The 19,546-nt window shown below is 44.5% G+C and overlaps 1 protein-coding gene across 1 annotated transcript in view; it reads left to right on the top strand.

Moving 5' to 3' along the window:
• Positions 1 to 19,546, top strand: part of LOC141072933 (protein unc-93 homolog A-like) — a 91,022-nt gene that overhangs the window by 37,466 nt on the left and 34,010 nt on the right. Inside the window, exon 5 of the mRNA XM_073560205.1 lies at positions 1,391 to 1,620. Within this exon, the coding sequence (XP_073416306.1) occupies positions 1,391 to 1,620 (230 nt within the window). The remainder of the gene's footprint in view (positions 1 to 1,390; positions 1,621 to 19,546) is intronic.

The raw sequence follows: 19,546 nt of genomic DNA, 5'->3' as shown, positions 1-19,546 counted from the left end.
AAGTTTGCTGACAACAGACAACTTTGTAAACTTTAAGTACAGGATTTGTAGTGAGTCCTCTCTGGCACAAAATCATACACTTTTAACCACAGGTAGCAGAAGCTAAGTCGAGGTTATCCCACCATTGACATTTTGGTACTGACAACACCTTCTTAAAGGGAATCTGTCACCCCATTTTTCGAATATCAGCTGCCGGCATCGCCATCAGGGGCTTATCTACAGCATTCTATAATGCTGTAGATAAGCCCCCGATGTTACCTGAAAGATAAGAAAAATGAGTTAGATTATACTCACCGGGGGGCGGTCCGTTTTGGTCCGATGGGTGTCGCGGCCCGGCGCCTCCCATCTTCTAATGGTGATGTCCTCTTCTTTGCTGCCTGTCGTGGCTCCTGTGCAGGCGCAGTGCTCTGCCTGTTGAGGGCAGAGCAGTGCACCTGCGCAGGAGCCACGACAGGCAGCAAAGAAGAGGACATCACCGTTAGAAGATGGCTGGTGCCAGACCGCAACACCCATCGGACCAAGACCGTACCACCCCCCCTCCAGGTGAGTATAATATAACTCATTTATCTTATCTTTCAGGTTACATTGGGGGCTTATCTACAGCATTACAGAATGCTGTAGATAAGCCCCTGATGGTGGTGCCGGCAGCTGATACTAGAAAAATAGGGTGACAGATTCCCTTTAATACAGGGCAATAGATAGCAGCAATCTATTTAGCCTTCTTTGCATCTGATACACATGCCCTTGACTGGAATCAGCCTTAACAATTCACTTTAGTAGGTCAAACCCAACTCTATACCAGGACAGCTCAAAGAGTGACCTATTTAGTCAAAACATCCCCCACTCACCACTCCACAGCCGCTGACCACTCAGGTAATTAGCCACACTTGCTGCCTTTTGAACTTGCACTGCCTGAGAGACAAGACACCCTATGCTATGTTGTCCTACACATCGCAGCTAAGTACACAGTGAAACACCTGGCCTGAGTATTACGACATATGGCATAAACATGTGTTCACATAGGTCCAGTATACAGTGCTGTGCAAATTAATTGGGACAAAGCATTTTTTTAAGTAAAATCGTAAGTTGGTTACCAGTCAGTGATTCAAACCAGATTTAACTGCTTTGAACAGGCACTCACACCTGTTCAAAGCAGTTAAACTGGTTTGACTAACTGATTGGTAACCAACTTACGATTTTACTTAAAAAAATGCTTTGTCCCAATTAATTTGCACAGCACTGTAGGTTCTTCTTATTTCCTAGTAGAACGTCTTACTAGTTGATTCTTCATACAGTGATAATTTTGTCATGAACATTTCAGAAGGGTGATAAGAAAGATGATAATATGACGCTAAACAACTAATTTGAAAGTGTATATGTTCTCTTTTAGGCCTACACTTATTATTTCCGCTATACTTGTTGGCCTAGGAGGTGGACCCCTGTGGGCAGGCAAAAGTACTTATATAACAATAACTGGAAGCAAATATGCAGAAACCTGTGGAAAATTATCCAAAGATGTTGTAAACCAGTATTTCGGGATATTCTTTTTAATTTGCCAAACTTGCCGTGTTTGGGGAAATCTTATTTCTTCTTTGGTATTTCATCTAACACCAAATGCAGGTAAAATGTACATGTCATTACAGCAGTAATATATTAAATTGACTCACATGGGGGTGGAATTAACATATTTCTTCAGTCTTCTTTATGAAATTCCTATTGATATGTGCAACTTTGTTATTTTAACTTAAAATAATTGATAAAGGCTTTAGATTACATTTTATATTATCCGCACCCAGAAGCTGCATTATCAATGTTCATTACATTCCATGCTCCGAGCCTGTTGCTCCATTTCATATGGACATCCACAATTTATCCTTGCATGTTTTTAATCCACCTGTAGAAATTACCGTATTTTTCGAACTATAAGACACACCTCAAATTTTGGGGAGGAAAATAGGATTTTTTTTTAAGTGGTGTGTCTTATAGTCCACTTTTATGGTAGCTTACCGGTGGGGAATGCCTGCGGTGGAGTGGGGTCCCAGTAAGTAGGTGCAGAGGGATGATATATGATGTGTCCCAAGCAGGAACACATGATAAGCGTTCCAGCCTGAGACTGCATGAAGTAAGAGGAAGCAGTAGTTCAAGGAATTTCTGCCGAGTTTATGCATTCCAAGCTGGAGTGCATGCACATGTGACAATATTAAGAGGACACTTGACTGAGAGCATGCAGGGCAGTCATATTTTGCGTTTCCATAGTGTTAATGGGCTTCAACCATGAGTATACATACAGGGCTGCCTCTAGAAATTTCAGGGCCCCATACTGGCAAACTTTTCAGGCCCCCTTGATTCCGCCCCATCTCCGCCTCTATTTCAGCTCCCCCTCCACCCCTCGATCCTTCCACAGTCCCACCGCCCTCTCTTGGAAGATCTCTTCTACACCACTTCCTCACCAGACCCTTGAGGAAGCCCAAGCTAAACACGCATCTGGACTGGTGACTAACCTATCTAGGTGGGAAAAATGGGTAAGAGCCTAGAATGACCACTTTATCCTTTGTTTTTATGCATCTTTGAGCTTGTTTAAAATTTATATGGGAAATTACCTTGGAACAGTGTGGTTTTTTTCTCCACTGAGATACTCCAAACTGCAGTAGTAGCTCCAATTGAGAGACATGATGCATTTAGCAAAGGTATAATGCAATATTTAGGCACCGGCACTTTACTATGATTATCTTTCTTAAATATATATATATATATTGTGGCGTGGCTAAGGGTTGTATAATCGATGTGAGATATGTGCCTCAGAGATGGCTTGTCTCCGTAATGTAAGGCATGATAGATATTGCTATATTACTAATGTTTTGCAAGGACATGTGGTGAGGTCACATGACCAGTCAGCTGCTGGGTTCGTGGGTGTGGATACACCCTTATAATGTAGCCTGCTCCTGAACCAGGCAGTTGTAGGTGAGGAGGACTAAGCCTCCCATATGTGCTGAGACTCCCGGTCTGAGTCGGAAGCCACGGACGTTTGTGTTCTTTTTGCCTAAGCCAGAGGCTATTTTTGGTGATATGCTGCTTTATGGTTAATGACACAAATAAACCTCATGAACTTTGGAAGAACCTGTCTCATGATTGTCTCCTGCTGCACCTGAGCGAGTCGAATCCCTACAATATATATATATATATTTTTTTTTTTCCTTGGCTTATATCCCTTACCCCCTATACTGAATTTTTGGAAAAGCTAGTGTTGCATCACCTAAGCTTTTCTATTGACTTTGTTTACTTATAGTTACATTTTTTTGATTACCTGTCTTGTAATCTTTTGAATAAAATGACGATATTCTTAGATAGATTTTTTGACTCCGTGTTTTTCGGTAATTGAGTATTTATACACAATGCTGATATCTCTCATTTTAATCCTATCTGTAATAATATCAGATAAGTGCAGCAAACTGATTTGTACAGAACAAGAAGTGGCGGCAATTATTAAATGTACGAAAACCAGTGAGAAAACTCCATGGTTTTATGTAATTTTTTTTATATAGATACTGACATGTAAAATTAAAAACAGCATCAGCAAAATCACTGCCAGAATTGCCATTTTTTGCCCCACCCAAATCAATGAAAAGACAAATACTGATTTTTGAAGAGGGGCATAAGTAGCATAAAGTAAAAAAAATATTTGTTATCACTATAATCCTACTGACCTAGAGAATAAAGTAACGTTGCAATTTATAACTTGAAAAATCAGTGGCGGTATTGCTGTTTTTCCCAACAACCTCCCAACAATCTCAGAAAGAGTTAGACTAATAGACTAATCTGTAATTTATGTGTACTCCAAAATGGTGGCACCAAAAACTACAACTTGTCTGGCATTAAACAAGGCCCATACAGCTACATCAATGGCAAAAATATCATGGCTATTGAAATAGGAGTATGGAGAAACTACTACAAAAAAAATACACAAATGCACCCTGAAATGATCAGAGCGCCTGGTCAGATGTGCGTGCGGCCACTTTATTCATTTTAATGGGAGCTCCAGCAAATTTCGGAACTCTCAGTAAAATGAATTGAGCAGCTGCAGGCATGTCTGACCAGCTGCTCTGTTCATTTCAGGGGGATCTCACTGCCGGTAGTTTAGGAACAGACTGATGTCAGACACGGCCGTCGCCCACTGTTGCGACCATAAAATGTAAATAGCTGTAGCTGTGAGTGACTGGGGCCCCAGGGCTTAATAAAGCAAAGTAAATTAATAAGCCCGGGCCCAAGAGTGCCATGCAGTCTGCTATGCAGTTTATACAGTGGCTCGGCTGTGCTGCCTCAGCGCAGGCTACACGGCATGTCTCAAACAGTCCCTGCCCCCCTCTTTGCTTCAGCTCACCAGACCCCATATACCAGTAATGGTCGTAATGCCCAGATGGCGGCGCTGTACACATACGACAATATAAATATTAAGAGGACACATGATAATGTGCAGGGCCGGCGTATTTGTTCATTTCTTGCTAGAGCACACATGTGATAATACTAAGAGAATACATGACTGACAGCATGCAAAGTCGGTGTGTTTGTGTTCTTCAAGCTGGGAACGCACATCACAGTAAAATCATGCACTTATGTGTTCCATAGGGGAGGGCACAGGTAATAGCGTCAAAAAGGGGCACATGGAGTGTCATATAAAAAAGTGGCAGTAACTTAGGCAATAAAGTTGCATTAGTTCAATCCATATTGATGTATACACATAATAATCTTATATGAGACGTATGAAATGCATCAAAAATTCACAATAAAAGTATGTTACGGTAATCATATAAATTCACCTCAAAATAGAGCAAATTAAGTGCCAACAGCAAAGACAATATAGTGAAATATAGTGAAAAGGACAAAGTGAGAGGGGGTGAGAATAAAATATATTATGATGCATATAAAAAATAGTGATAAATATTGTGAGATAAAAATGATTTTAATGTGAGAATAAGTGCACCAGACAACATAAACCGAATACACTCTGATACAGAGATGTGGAGAAGTGAATGACAACAAGGGAACTTTAGCCCACCCCAATGGATCGCATAAAAATTTATATATTTCCCATTAGATGATACTCTGAAAGTGAAGACAGAGAAGAGTGAAAAAAGTATACTGTATATAAGGATTTCACTGTTAACATTTATTACTATTATGATCATAATTTTGTCATATTAGTTCAACTTACTCTAAGGAGATGTATTTTATTTTTATATTTTCTGTTTACTTTTGGCTAAGCTATTGCAGACATAGGCTTCATATAGTATATTCATGGTATATTTGAAACTGAAAACAATTTGCATTTATATTGTAGATATTGAGCCTGTTCTACGCCCTGGTGGCGAGCATTTTTATTGGTATATTTCCGGCTCAATTTTTTTTAAGACAGTGTATCTGCGAATTTGCATAATAATGTCTGGAAAGCGCTGTAGAATTAATGGCGCTTTATAAATGAGTAAAATAAATAAATAAATATACAGTGTTTTCAATAAAATGACATCGGAGATCACGGTAAGTGCACATGCTGACTCAGGCACCAATTTATTGATGTAATGCACCTCAACGTCAACATAGCAGTGCACACGCACCGGCCATAGAGATAATGGCGATTTGTGGTGCATACACACTGCTATACAGTAATGCTGTAACAGTACTTCAATAAAATGGCACCGGAGTTAGAGTGTGTGCATACCACGATCTCCGGCACCATTTTATTGAAAACACTGTATATGTGAATTTGCAGACACAGTGTCTTAAAAAAATGACGCCGGATATGGCGGTAGGCGCACGCTCTTACTCTGGTGCCATTTGGGAACCTGTCATTAGAAATAACACTATTAACCTGCAGATATGGGGTTAATCTGCAGGTTAATACCATTATTATGCTGCCCGGGGAGAATAAAGTTAATTTCTCCCCACTGCATTTGGCTGCTTGCAGGCGCCGGGCAGCATAATAACGCTGTTAGCTGCAGAGTAAACCCATATATATGCTCCCCCATTTTGGTCCTCCATCCTATTATATGCTCCCCCATCTTGGTGCTTTATCCTATTATATGCTCCACCATCCTGGTCCCCCATTCTGTTATATGCTCCCCCATCCTGGTCTACCGTCCTGGTATCTGCTACCCCATCCTGGTCCCCATCGTGTTATATGCTCCTCATCTTGTCTATACTGCTGTTGTTTCATACATACATACAAAAACCCTCACTCCTACTCACCTTTCCCCGCTCCCCTGCAGCATGTTGTCTGCGTTAAATATTTAAATAAAATGGCACCGGAGTCAGCGCGTGTAGATATCGCGCTCTCCAGTGCCATTTTGTTGAAGGCACTGTGTGCAAATTTGTCTTCAATAACATGGCACCGGAGATCGTGCTATGTGCAGGCGCTGACTCCGGCACCACGCTCTTCCTCTAGCCTCACCAGAGATCGCAGTATGTCCTCATGGCGCTGGAGATCACGGTATGCAGTCAGCCCCTAAATCTCTGGTGCCACACTCCTCCTCCAGCCTCGTCCTCCTCCTGGTCTAATAGTTCTGGATATGTCCATGTGCCTATACCTTCTTCAGACCAAAGGACGCATCCAGCGTTAGGTGTTGTGAGCTCATTCTCTGGTTCCCCTTCTGAACTCCCTCTGGTGGTGTCGGGAGGTGGTGCGGCTGGTTTGATCGGTGGAGATCTGCCACCTGAGGATGGGGATGATGATTGGATCTCTGGATTCTCAGATTGGATTTAAGACAGCCGACGCCCTACTCAGTTGCTGGTGATTCCTTCTGGCTTGTCAGCTCTTGGTTTTCAGCTCTGTTCCAGTCATCTAAAGCTAAGTTTTTCTGCTAATGTTCACACTTGATTTTGTTGGTCTATTCAGTTTTTTGGTGTGGTCAGCCAGCCCCAGCTGGGGGCTGAGCTGAATTTCTACTCTTATTTATCAGTATGTTGCCAATTGGCTTTTTGTCCCTTACTAGTTCGGTCTCTTTTTGCTCTGTCTCAGAATATTTCAGAGTGCTGATATAGTGGGAGAAGTCTAGTGACTTCAGGGTTAATTTTGCTATCAGAAGTGTTGGACATTATTTTTGTAGGGTTTTTTGCAGGTTGCAGACAGTATCTTTCCATTCCTTTCCTGTCTAGTTAGTTTGGGCCCCATCATTTGCTCAGCCTATTTTCCTGCCTGTGTTTGTACCTTCATCTTGTTTCACCGTCAATACATGTGTGGAGGCTATCTATTCCTTTGGGGTCTGCTCTGGGGCAGTTAGTTTTCCCTTTTCTTTCTTTAGGCTCATGTAGTTCTCCGGCCATGACGGGGCGTCTAGGAGCATCGTAGGCACGCTCCACGGCTACTGCTAGTTGTGTGGTAAGATCAGGATTCTGCAATCTGCATAGTTACCAACCTCTCTGGTTTTCTGGGGCTTAGCTTGTTTTGCTTTTTTTTCTCCTCGGTGACCCATTCATAACAGTTAGGTATATATATAAATATATATACGTATCTATATACCACTCAAAAAAATAAAGGAAATGCTTAAATAACACAGTATAACTCCAAGTCAATCACACTTCTGTGAAATCAACCTGGCCAGTTATGAAACAACACTGACAGGTAGAAATTACAGGCAATTAGAATGACAACCCCTATAAAGGAGTGGTTCTGGAGGGGGTGACCACAGACCATTTCTCTGTTCTCATATTTTTTGGCTGTTGTTTTGGTCACTTTTGCATTTTGTCTTTGCTCTCACCCCTAGAGGTACAACCCACAGAAACTGCTCAGGTAGTGCAGCTTATCCACGATGGCACATCCATGCGAGCTGTGACAGGAAGGGTAGCTGTGTCTGTCAGCACAGTGTCCAAATCATGGAGCAGATAACATGAGACAGGCCAGTACACCAGGAGACATGGAGGGGGCTGTAGGAGGGCAACAACCCAATGTCACGCACAGTGTGGGAAAGACTAAGTGCAACATGAAGGGATAAGGAGACGAAAGTCCAGGCACTAGGGAAAAGGTGATTGGAGACAGATCTAATAACACCCTACCTGCCCTGCCATCCCTAAATTGGTTCTTCACCAATCACTGAGCAGGAAACCTAAGCCCTGTATCTCCCTAGAGATAAGCCCTGGATAGGGAGGGGGTGGGATGAGCACTGGTAATTCCCCACTGTAAACTAAAGACAAAAAAGTAGACAGACAAGCTTAGCTTAGCAGACTCAGAGAGGTAACACCAAATGTCCTCAAACAGCTCCAGAGAGAAAGTTAGCCGACTGCTATAGCTCCAAGCTTTCACAAGGGAAAAATGTGAATATCACCAGTGACTCTCTGCAGCATACTGGGGATTTACAAACAACCAGGTCTACCAACTAGAGCCGGAGGGAGGTTGCCGCTGGGTCCAAGAGTCATAAGGATTAAGGAGGCGTCTGTAATGCAAACACAGAGACATTCTGCAGCCAGATGCAGAGTGACAGTCTGTTGCATCTGACACACCTGTGACAGTACCCCCCCTTGTACGAGTGGCCTCCGGACACCCAGGACCAAGTTTCTCAGGATAAGAGGTGTGGAATGAATGAACCAACCTGAGGGAATTCACCTCTGTTGCTGAAACCAACATCCTTTCCTATGGACCATAACCCTTCCAGTGCCTCAAGTGCTGTAGGGAACAATGTTGGAGACAAGAATCTACAATCATTGAAATCTGAAACTCCAAATTACCATCAACCATTATTTGGGGAGGCGGTAGGGGTGAGGATTCAGGATGTTCCACATATTTCTAGAGCAGAGACTTGTGAAAGATATTGTGGATCCTAAGGGCCTGAGGTAGCTCAAGATGTAACACTGTTGTGTTAATGACTGCGGTTATTTTATAAAATAAATCTAGATCACAACTTCCAGGAAGGAACCTTCAAATAGATATTCCTGGTTGACAACCACACAAAATCATTCACATTCAGGTCCAGTCCTGGCATTCGCTTTCTGTCAATCATACGTTTGTACCGGTCTCCTATAATCGGCAAATTACTCAGAACCTCCAGCCACACTGAGGAGAGCGATGAAGAAAAGCGTTTCTCTTCAGGAACTCCTGAAGCCCCTTCCCCGCTAAAAGTATCATACTGTGGATGGTAACCATAGTCACCAAAAAATGTGACCTGCCGGTAGACTCTTGACGATTATTTATAGCAAATTATGCCAGCAGTAAGTAGGATGCCCAATCCTCCAGATTTTAGGAAACAAAATACCCGAGGTAAGTCTCCAAATTCTGATTAACGCTCTCGATCTGTCCATTCGACTGGGGATGGAGGGCAGAGGAAAAGTACAGCTGCATCCCATGTTCTCAGAACGCCCTCCAGAACTTGGAAACAAACTGGATTCCCCGATCTGACACCACATCGGAGGAAACCCTGTCAAGTTTCATGATCTCATTTATAAACACCCAGGTCCAGGTGTGTCAACTAGAGTCGGAGGGAGGTTGATGCTGGGACCAAGAGTCATAAGGATTAAGGAGGCGTCTGTAATGCCAAACGCTGAGACTTTCTGCAGCCAGATGCAGGGCAGCAGTCTGTTGTATCTGACACACCCATGACACCCAGTAAGGAGGAACAGGAGGAGCAGTGCCAGAGCCCTGCAAAATGACCTCCAGCAGGCCGCTAACATCCATGTGTCTGCTCAAACTGTCAGAAACAGACTCCATGAGGGTGGTATGAGGGCCCAACATCCACAAGTGGGTGTTGTCTTTACTGCCCAACACCATACGGAGTGATTGACATTTGCCAGAGAACACCAAGATTGTCAGAATCAACATTGGTGCTGTACTCTTCATGGATGATATCAGGTTCACACTGGGCACATGTGACAGACGTGACAAAGTCTGGAGATGCCATGGAGAACATTCTGCTGCCTACAATATCCTCCACCATGACTGATTTGGCAGTGGGTCCAGTTATGGTGTGGAGAAGCATTTCTTTGGAGGGCTGATGTCACGGGTTTACCGCAACCGAGAGGAGCCAGACGACCTCAGCATGTGATTTCTCCTACTCCTGCGCTGATTAGTAGCACTTCACCTTATTAAATGGTGTACATTTCTTTTGGCAGTGAAGGTGTTATATGCTCTGTTGAGAGCTCCTGGAGAATTTAGGCTCTCAGCTGTGCAATGTTAGCCCCTCCCAGCTCATATATAAACTAGACCCTTGCTAGAGATAGTTTATTCTACATGACTGGAGGTTGTTGGTTATGGTTAGTGGAGAAGGCGGTTTGTGGATTTGTCTGTGACTGATGATAGGTTTTGAGTGTGTGATAATTCCCTTTCTTCTCTTACTTTGGTTTAACCCCATCCTTCACTCCCCGGTGCATTCCTCTGTTATACAGTATATATATTGTATTTCCATTTCACAATCTTTATTCAACATTATAAAATTTGGAAGTCTTGCAAGTTTGATACTGGACACTGTGGATTTTTAGAATCTGAGATCCCCTCTTTGTATTACCTTCTTAGTCTGGTTGGTGTACTAAGGTTCACTATTACTCCACTCTTCCCGGGGTTGGGGAGGGGTATAGACTGAGGGCAGATTCAGCAGCTAAGGCAAGGTACGTGGCCCCGACATATTCACCATCAGAAGTAATCCAGGTAATAGGGGAGCTAGTGCGCCCCTAGCGTTAGGGACAGTGAAGGAGCCCATGGTCCCGGGACATCCGGCAACAGAGTAGTGACAGTACGTATCGGGAGATTAGTTAGGAGATATATTGAGGAGACGGATTATGGACGGCTTGGTAGGTCAAAATTTTTAAACTGAACAGGATAAATTGCGGAATTGGGAGCCAATGAAGGGATTTGCAGAGGGTGCACTGGAGAGGTGCGAGACTGTAAGGAGGGAGACTACAGAGAAGGATATTGAAGTAGTCAAGACGAGAGATGATGAGAGCATGCACTCTCATTTTAGGTAGATTCAGGGTTGAGGAAAGGACTGAGTTTTGAGATATTTTTGAGCTTGGATTTGAGGTTTGAAGGACAGGGCAGAGTTGAGGGAGCGCGTGATGGCATTTTTTGTAATAGATTGGGTAAGGGAGTTAAATGAGATGGCAAAAAGATGATGAGTTATGACTTGTCCACATTGAGCTTTAGAAAGCATGATGAGAAGGAGGAGGCTATAGCTGAAACACATTGTGGGATTCTGGACAGCAGAGTAGTGATGTTTGGGTCAGAAACGTAAATCTGCATATAGGTGGTACTGGAAGCAGTGGTACTTCATCAATTGCCCCAGGCCAAAGGTATCGATGGAAAAGAGTAAGGGTCCCAAGATAGATCCTTTAGGGGACACCAACAGAGAGAGGGTGGGATGAGGAGGTCATATGGGAATGAGAAATGCTAAATGTGAGGTTAGTGAGGTTTGAGGAGATCCTGGAGGGGCAAGGTCTTTGACAACAATGGAAGAGAGTAGTAGGAGAGAGTGGTCGACTGTGTCGAAGGCAGAGAATAGGTCTAAAAGGGGAGTATAGAGAATTGTCCATTAACTTTTGGCAGTAAAGTCATTAGTGTTTTTGGTTAGGACAGTTTTAGTGGAGTGGTTGGGAAGGAAGCCGGATTGTAGGTTGTTGAAGAGTGAGTTAGATGAAAAGTGAGAGCAAATTTCAGCATGGACATGCTGTTTGTGAGTTTGGAGGAGAGCGGGAGCAGCAGTATGGGATAATAGCTGGATATAGAGGTCAGGTCAAGGGATGGTTTCTTCTGGATAGGTATGATTGGGGCATGTTTGAAGACAGAAGGGAAGGTACCAGAAGTTAATGATAGATTGAAGAGATAGGTTTAGGCCAGGATAAGTGTGGCGGTGAGATTGGGGAGAAGGTGGGATGGGTTCAAATGCAGAGGTATTGAGGTGGGATTTGGAGAGAAGATGAGTAAGCTCTTCTTCAATGATGGTGCGGAGGAAGATAATGGGGGGCTGCAGTGGTCTGTTATACACAGGAGTAGTAAAGATTTGCTTAATTTGGTCAATTGTTTTTTTAATGTGCTGCAAAGTCTTCTGGAGAGATGAGGGAGGTTGGAGGGGGCAGTGGTGGATGGAGGAGAGAGTTAAAAGTGTTGAATAACTGTAGCAGAGGTGAGGGCTGACTTGAATGAGAAAGTTGCTTGTTTGAATGTGGTGAGATCTTCCAGTAAGTGCCTTCTCTTCCAGTATTGTTCAGCAGCCCTGGACACTTGCCTAGGCTTTTTAGTCAGTTTGTTGTGCCAACATTGTCTACTGATTCTTAGCACTCTGCCATGTGCAACATGGGTAAGGGCGTCAATAGCTGATGAGAGTGGTGCTGTAGAAGACAGTGGCATTGTGTTAGGAGTCAGATTTCGGCCATTACTAGGCAGGAATCTAGACCCTCACATGCTGCAGTCTCCTGCTCTTTGTCTAATGCAAAAGAGACTGCAGAGGAGATTGCTTTACAGCAACTCTCTCCGGAGGCTAAGTCCTTCGTCCCTTCTTCTGAGCATGCTCATGGGACAATCGCCAATTGGAGCTCAGGAGTCAGGTGCTCAGGTCCTGCTCCAGATTCCATTGGCTCAGCTCAGAGATCTGGAGGTCTTTGGAAGGTCCCGTTTGCTATAAAAAGCGCGCATGGCTGTTCCATATGCGCTAGTATAGTCATATTTGCTGCAGTGTGTATGTTGATGGATGCATGATCTGGTGAATGACTCATTTGAAACCCCATTCCTTTGATACTACGAATGTGTGAGCGATTGAGTTAGAGCCAGTACCAGCGCCAGCGTGCCATTGCTCCAGGCACACTTGCTAGCCTCTGACATCGCGCCTGCGTTTTCCAGCGGTGTCACCTTGCGGCATTAGCCACGCCGCGCTGCAGTAGCAGCTTCCTTGTTGCGTTTGCGGTTGCAACACTTGTTACACTACTAGCTATGGTAAGTCTAGACGGACGTAGTCCCACCATTCGGGGGCTACTCCTGTGACTGCAATACCGTGTTAGTCACTCTGTGCACCTGTGACACTAACAGGCTCAGAGTTATTGTGTTTGGTGTCATAGCTCTGTGATTTAACAGAGCTTTCCCTGTGCACCTGGGTGACGTTAAACCCCGTGCACACTACCGCCATTGTGCTCTGTCCTCATCTAGCTGCGGTTTCTCCAGCTACCGCACAGTGGACCCCGAGTGGCGAAGGCACTTTATTTATATTTTTTGCTTAGTGCCTTCCGCCACTCCTAACACATTGTCTTTGTTATGCAGTGAAGATACGGAAGACTGTAATAGAATAGAGTCAGAGAGTGTGTGAGTGTCTAGATGTACAAGGTTTCTGCCTGGGTGTGCTAGTTATTAGACATGAGGGGCAGGTGAGGAGGACAGGGATGAGAAAGTGAGTAGATGGTGGTCAAATAGGATGAGGTTGTGAGGTTAGATAGTGAGCAAAAGCAGGTGAAGATAAGGTCTGATGTATGTCCATTAGAGTTGAGCGAAACGGGTCGACAAATTTCAAAAGTCGCCGACTTTTGGCAAAGTCGGGTTTCATGAAACGAAACCCGACCCTAGGATGAGGTCGGCCACGAGGTCGGCGACTTACGCCCCAAAGTCGCATTTCAAAAGTTTGTTTTGCGCTCTTTTTCAGCCAATCAGGATCCACGGACACTGTGGGCAACGTGATGATATAGGCAGGGGTCACCACCATCTTTCAGAAGGGCATGCAAGTGATTGGCTTGCTTTGGTGGGCGTCACAGGGGTTATAAAAGGGTGTGCACGCCGACCGCCATCTTACTTCTGCCGATCTTAGCATAGGGAGAGGTTGCTGCTGCTGATTCTGTAGGGAGAGCGTTAGGCAGGGAAGAAGAAAAAAAAACTGCTTCTGCTGCTAGCGATTTTGCCTGTACAACACACCAGTCACTGTGTGTGCAGTGCAAGGGGAGGCTATATTGTGGTGGATCAGCGGTTTTGGTTGTTAGGCTGCCTTCTAAGGCTTCCTGACAGCTGCATTGCTGTTTACGCACTGCTCTGCAAACTGCTTTTTTAAAAGCAATCCCAATTTTTTTTTTTGTCCTGCTGAGGTACTGAGCGTGCATTTTTTCACACCATACAGCGGTGTACGCTCCTCACACAGTACCGTGTAACAGCTGTTATCACAGTCACAGTGAAGCTATCTGTGTGTCACTCTGTGAGAATAAGTCGAGGACATGTTCCGTTCTTACAGACCTGCACCTACTAGTTTTGTCTAGCTTTCAAACAGTTAAATATATTTGCTGTTTGATCACATTCAAAACTATAGAGAGACAGCGTGTGTCAGTCCATATACTTAAAAAACACGGAGCTTGACAATTTTACGTACACCGGACAGCCGTGTACGTGCACGCTCCTCTCAGTACCGTGTAACGGCTGTTATCACGGCCACAGTGAAGCTATCTGTGTGTCACTCTGTGAGAATAAGTCGAGGACATGTTCCGTTCTTACAGACCTGCACCTACTAGTTTTGTCTAGCTTTCAAACAGTTAAATATATTTGCTGTTTGATCACATTCAAAACTATAGAGAGACAGCGTGTGTCAGTCCGTATACTTAAAAAACACGGAGCTTGACAATTTTACGTACACTGGACAGCCGTGTACGTGCACGCTCCTCTCAGTACCGTGTAACGGCTGTTATCACGGCCACAGTGAAGCTATCTGTGTGTCACTGTGGAAGGATAAGTGGAGGACTTGTTCCGTTCTTACAGACCTACACTCTAGGGAGATTCCTATTCTGCCCAATTCTACATACACCTTGTAGTTTGTTATACACTACCAAATTTCTGCCTGTGACATAGCGCTCTGATATTCAGTGGGCCTCACACAATCCAAAAGTGTCCAGTGTCCACTAGTGTGTGCAGAAATTCAAAATCTCCCTTATCCTGTAGTCACTTTTTTCACACCTGTGCCATCGAGCCTGTGACTTAGCGCTGTGATATTCAGTGGGCCTCACACAATCCATAAGTGTCCAGTGTCCACAAGTGTGTGCAGAAATTCAAAATCTCTGTGATCCTGTAGTCACTTTTTTCACACCTGTGCCATCGAGCCTGAGACATAGTTCTGTGATATTCAGTGGGCCTCACACAATCCATAAGTGTCCAGTGTCCACAAGTGTGTGCAGAAATTCAAAATCTCTGTGATTATGTAGTCACTTTTTTCACACCTGTGCCATCGAGCCTGTGACATAGCGCTCTGATATTCAGTGGGCCTCACACAATCCAAAAGTGTCCAGTGTCCACTAGTGTGTGCAGAAATTCAAAATCTCCCTTATCCTGTAGTCACTTTTTTCACACCTGTGCCATCGAGCCTGTGACATAGCGCTCTGATATTCAGTGGGCCTCACACAATCCAAAAGTGTCCAGTGTCCACTAGTGTGTGCAGAAATTCAAAATCTCCCTTATCCTGTAGTCACTTTTTTCACACCTGTGCCATCGAGCCTGTGACATAGCGCTCTGATATTCAGTGGGCCTCACACAATCCAAAAGTGTCCAGTGTCCACTAGTGTGTGCAGAAATTCAAAATCTCCCTTATCCTGTAGTCACTTTTTTCACACCTGTGCCATCGAGCCTGTGACATAGCGCTCTGATATTCAGTGGGCCTCACACAATCCAAAAATGTCTAGTGTCCACTAGTGTGTGCAGAAATTCAAAATCTCCCTTATCCTGTAGTCACTTTTTTCACACCTGTGCCATCGAGCCTGTGACATAGCGCTCTGACATTCAGTGGGCCTCACACAATCCATAAGTGTCCAGTGTCCACAAGTGTGTGCAGAAATTCAAAATCTCTGTGATCCTGTAGTCACTTTTTTCACACCTGTGCCATCGAACCTGTGACATAGCGCTCTGATATTCAGTGGGCCTCACACAATCCAAAAGTGTCCAGTATCCACTAGTGTGTGCAGAAATTCAAAATCTCCCTTATCCTGTAGTCACTTTTTTCACACCTGTGCCATCGAGCCTGTGACATAGCGCTCTGATATTCAGTGGGCCTCACACAATCCAAAAGTGTCCAGTGTCCACTAGTGTGTGCAGAAATTCAAAATCTCCCTTATCCTGTAGTCACTTGTTTCACACCTGTGCCATTGAGCCTGTGACATAACGCTCTGATATTCAGTGGGCCTCACACAATCCAAAAGTGTCCAGTGTCCACTAGTGTGTGCAGAAATTCAAAATCTCCCTTATCCTGTAGTCACTTTTTTCACACCTGTGCCATTGAGCCTGTGACATAGCGCTCTGATATTCAGTGGGCCTCACACAATCCAAAAGTGTCCAGTGTCCACTAGTGTGTGCAGAAATTCAAAATCTCTGTGATCCTGTAGTCACTTTTTTCACACCTGTGCCATCGAGCCTGTGACATAGCGCTCTGATATTCAGTTGGCCTCACACAATCCAAAAGTGTCCAGTGTCCACTAGTGTGTGCAGAAATTCAAAATCTCTGTGATCCTGTAGTCACTTTTTTCACACCTGTGCCATCGAGCCTGTGACATAGCGCTCTGATATTCAGTGGGCCTCACACAATCCAAAAGTGTCCAGTGTCCACTAGTGTGTGCAGAAAATCAATATCTCCCTTATCCTGTAGTCACTTTTTTCACACCTGTGCCATCGAGCCTGTGACATAGCGCTCTGATATTCAGTGGGCCTCACACAATCCAAAAGTGTCCAGTGTCCACTAGTGTGTGCAGAAATTCAAAATCTCCCTTATCCTGTAGCCACTTTTTTCACACCTGTGCCATCGAGCCTGTGACATAGCGCTCTGATATTCAGTGGGCCTCACACAATCCAAAAGTGTCCAGTGTCCACTAGTGTGTGCAGAAATTCAAAATCTCTGTGATCCTGTAGTCACTTTTTTCACACCTGTGCCATCGAGCCTGTGACATATCGCTCTGATATTCAGTGGGCCTCACACAATCCAAAAGTGTCCAGTGTCCACTAGTGTGTGCAGAAATTCAAAATCTCCCTTATCCTGTAGTCACTTTTTTCACACCTGTGCCATCGAGCCTGTGACATAGCGCTCTGATATTCAGTGGGCCTCACACAATCCAAAAGTGTCCAGTATCCACTAGTGTGTGCAGAAATTCAAAATCTCCCTTATCCTGTAGTCACTTTTATCACACCTGTGCCATCGAGCCTGTGACATAGCGCTCTGATATTCAGTGGGCCTCACACAATCCAAAAGTGTCCAGTGTCCACTAGTGTGTGCAGAAATTCAAAATCTCCCTTATCCTGTAGTCACTTTTTTCACACCTGTGCCATCGAGCCTGTGACATAGCGCTGTGATATTCAGTGGGCCTCACACAATCCATAAGTGTCCAGTGTCCACAAGTGTGTGCAGAAATTCAAAATCTCTGTGATCCTGTAGTCACTTTTTTCACACCTGTGCCATCGAACCTGTGACATAGCGCTCTGATATTCAGTGGGCCTCACACAATCCAAAAGTGTCCAGTATCCACTAGTGTGTGCAGAAATTCAAAATCTCCCTTATCCTGTAGTCACTTTTTTCACACCTGTGCCATCGAGCCTGTGACATAGCGCTCTGATATTCAGTGGGCCTCACACAATCCAAAAGTGTCCAGTGTCCACTAGTGTGTGCAGAAATTCAAAATCTCCCTTATCCTGTAGTCACTTGTTTCACACCTGTGCCATTGAGCCTGTGACATAGCGCTCTGATATTCAGTGGGCCTCACACAATCCAAAAGTGTCCAGTGTCCACTAGTGTGTGCAGAAATTCAAAATCTCCCTTATCCTGTAGTCACTTTTTTCACACCTGTGCCATTGAGCCTGTGACATAGCGCTCTGATATTCAGTGGGCCTCACACAATCCAAAAGTGTCCAGTGTCCACTAGTGTGTGCAGAAATTCAAAATCTCTGTGATCCTGTAGTCACTTTTTTCACACCTGTGCCATCGAGCCTGTGACATAGCGCTCTGATATTCAGTGGGCCTCACACAATCCAAAAGTGTCCAGTGTCCACTAGTGTGTGCAGAAATTCAAAATCTCTGTGATCCTGTAGTCACTTTTTTCACACCTGTGCCATCGAGCCTGTGACATAGCGCTCTGATATTCAGTGGGCCTCACACAATCCAAAAGTGTCCAGTGTCCACTAGTGTGTGCAGAAAATCAATATCTCCCTTATCCTGTAGTCACTTTTTTCACACCTGTGCCATCGAGCCTGTGACATAGCGCTCTGATATTCAGTGGGCCTCACACAATCCAAAAGTGTCCAGTGTCCACTAGTGTGTGCAGAAATTCAAAATCTCCCTTATCCTGTAGCCACTTTTTTCACACCTGTGCCATCGAGCCTGTGACATAGCGCTCTGATATTCAGTGGGCCTCACACAATCCAAAAGTGTCCAGTGTCCACTAGTGTGTGCAGAAATTCAAAATCTCTGTGATCCTGTAGTCACTTTTTTCACACCTGTGCCATCGAGCCTGTGACATATCGCTCTGATATTCAGTGGGCCTCACACAATCCAAAAGTGTCCAGTGTCCACTAGTGTGTGCAGAAATTCAAAATCTCCCTTATCCTGTAGTCACTTTTTTCACACCTGTGCCATCGAGCCTGTGACATAGCGCTCTGATATTCAGTGGGCCTCACACAATCCAAAAGTGTCCAGTATCCACTAGTGTGTGCAGAAATTCAAAATCTCCCTTATCCTGTAGTCACTTTTATCACACCTGTGCCATCGAGCCTGTGACATAGCGCTCTGATATTCAGTGGGCCTCACACAATCCAAAAGTGTCCAGTGTCCACTAGTGTGTGCAGAAATTCAAAATCTCCCTTATCCTGTAGTCACTTTTTTCACACCTGTGCCATCGAGCCTGTGACATAGCGCTGTGATATTCAGTGGGCCTCACACAATCCATAAGTGTCCAGTGTCCACAAGTGTGTGCAGAAATTCAAAATCTCCCCTGTCCTATAGACACCTTGTACCTTGTTTTACATTACTATATAGTTTGTTGGATTTTGTCTACATTTCTACAAAAAATGAGGAAGGCTGGTGGAAGAGGCCGTGGAATTGGGCGGGGGTTGGCAGCTGGTAATGATGGTGTTGGTGGTGGATCTGATGGTAGTGGCAAGAGCAAAATAGGACTGAATGCAGGAGGTGTTGAGCCTGCGTCATTGTCTGGCTCCATAAGGCTTCGAAGGCTTAGTTTTCTAGGAGTTGGCAAACCGCTTTTAAAGCCAGAGCATCAGGAAAAAGTTTTGTCTTACATTGCTGACTCAGCCTCCAGCTCTATCGCCTCCTCGTCTGAAGTTGTAAAAAGTAAAAGCACTGAGTCGTCATTGGAGGCTCATGTTCATGAACCACACCTTTCCTTGTGTCCTTCACCCCAACCAAGATTGAAGGATGACGCAGGCCATACTACTGATTACTCCATTGAGCTGTTTTCACATACCATGCCTGGATTATCAAGTGAAATGGTGAATTACCCAGGCCAAGATGAATCTGACATGGAGTGCACTGATGCACAGCCGCTGATAGATGATTCTGCTGGTACATTCACTCAGAGCACTACATTGTCCTCGCAGTGTACAGAGCCAGATTCTGACCCTGATGAGACTCAG

The sequence above is a fragment of the Dendrobates tinctorius genome, unplaced genomic scaffold (genome assembly GCF_039654945.1).
Source record: "Dendrobates tinctorius isolate UK_male_01 unplaced genomic scaffold, ASM3965494v1 ptg000293l, whole genome shotgun sequence".
In the NCBI taxonomy this organism is placed as follows: domain Eukaryota; kingdom Metazoa; phylum Chordata; class Amphibia; order Anura; family Dendrobatidae; genus Dendrobates; species Dendrobates tinctorius.
Note: the sequence above shows the minus strand (reverse complement) of the source record. Positions and strands in the feature narration are given on the sequence as shown.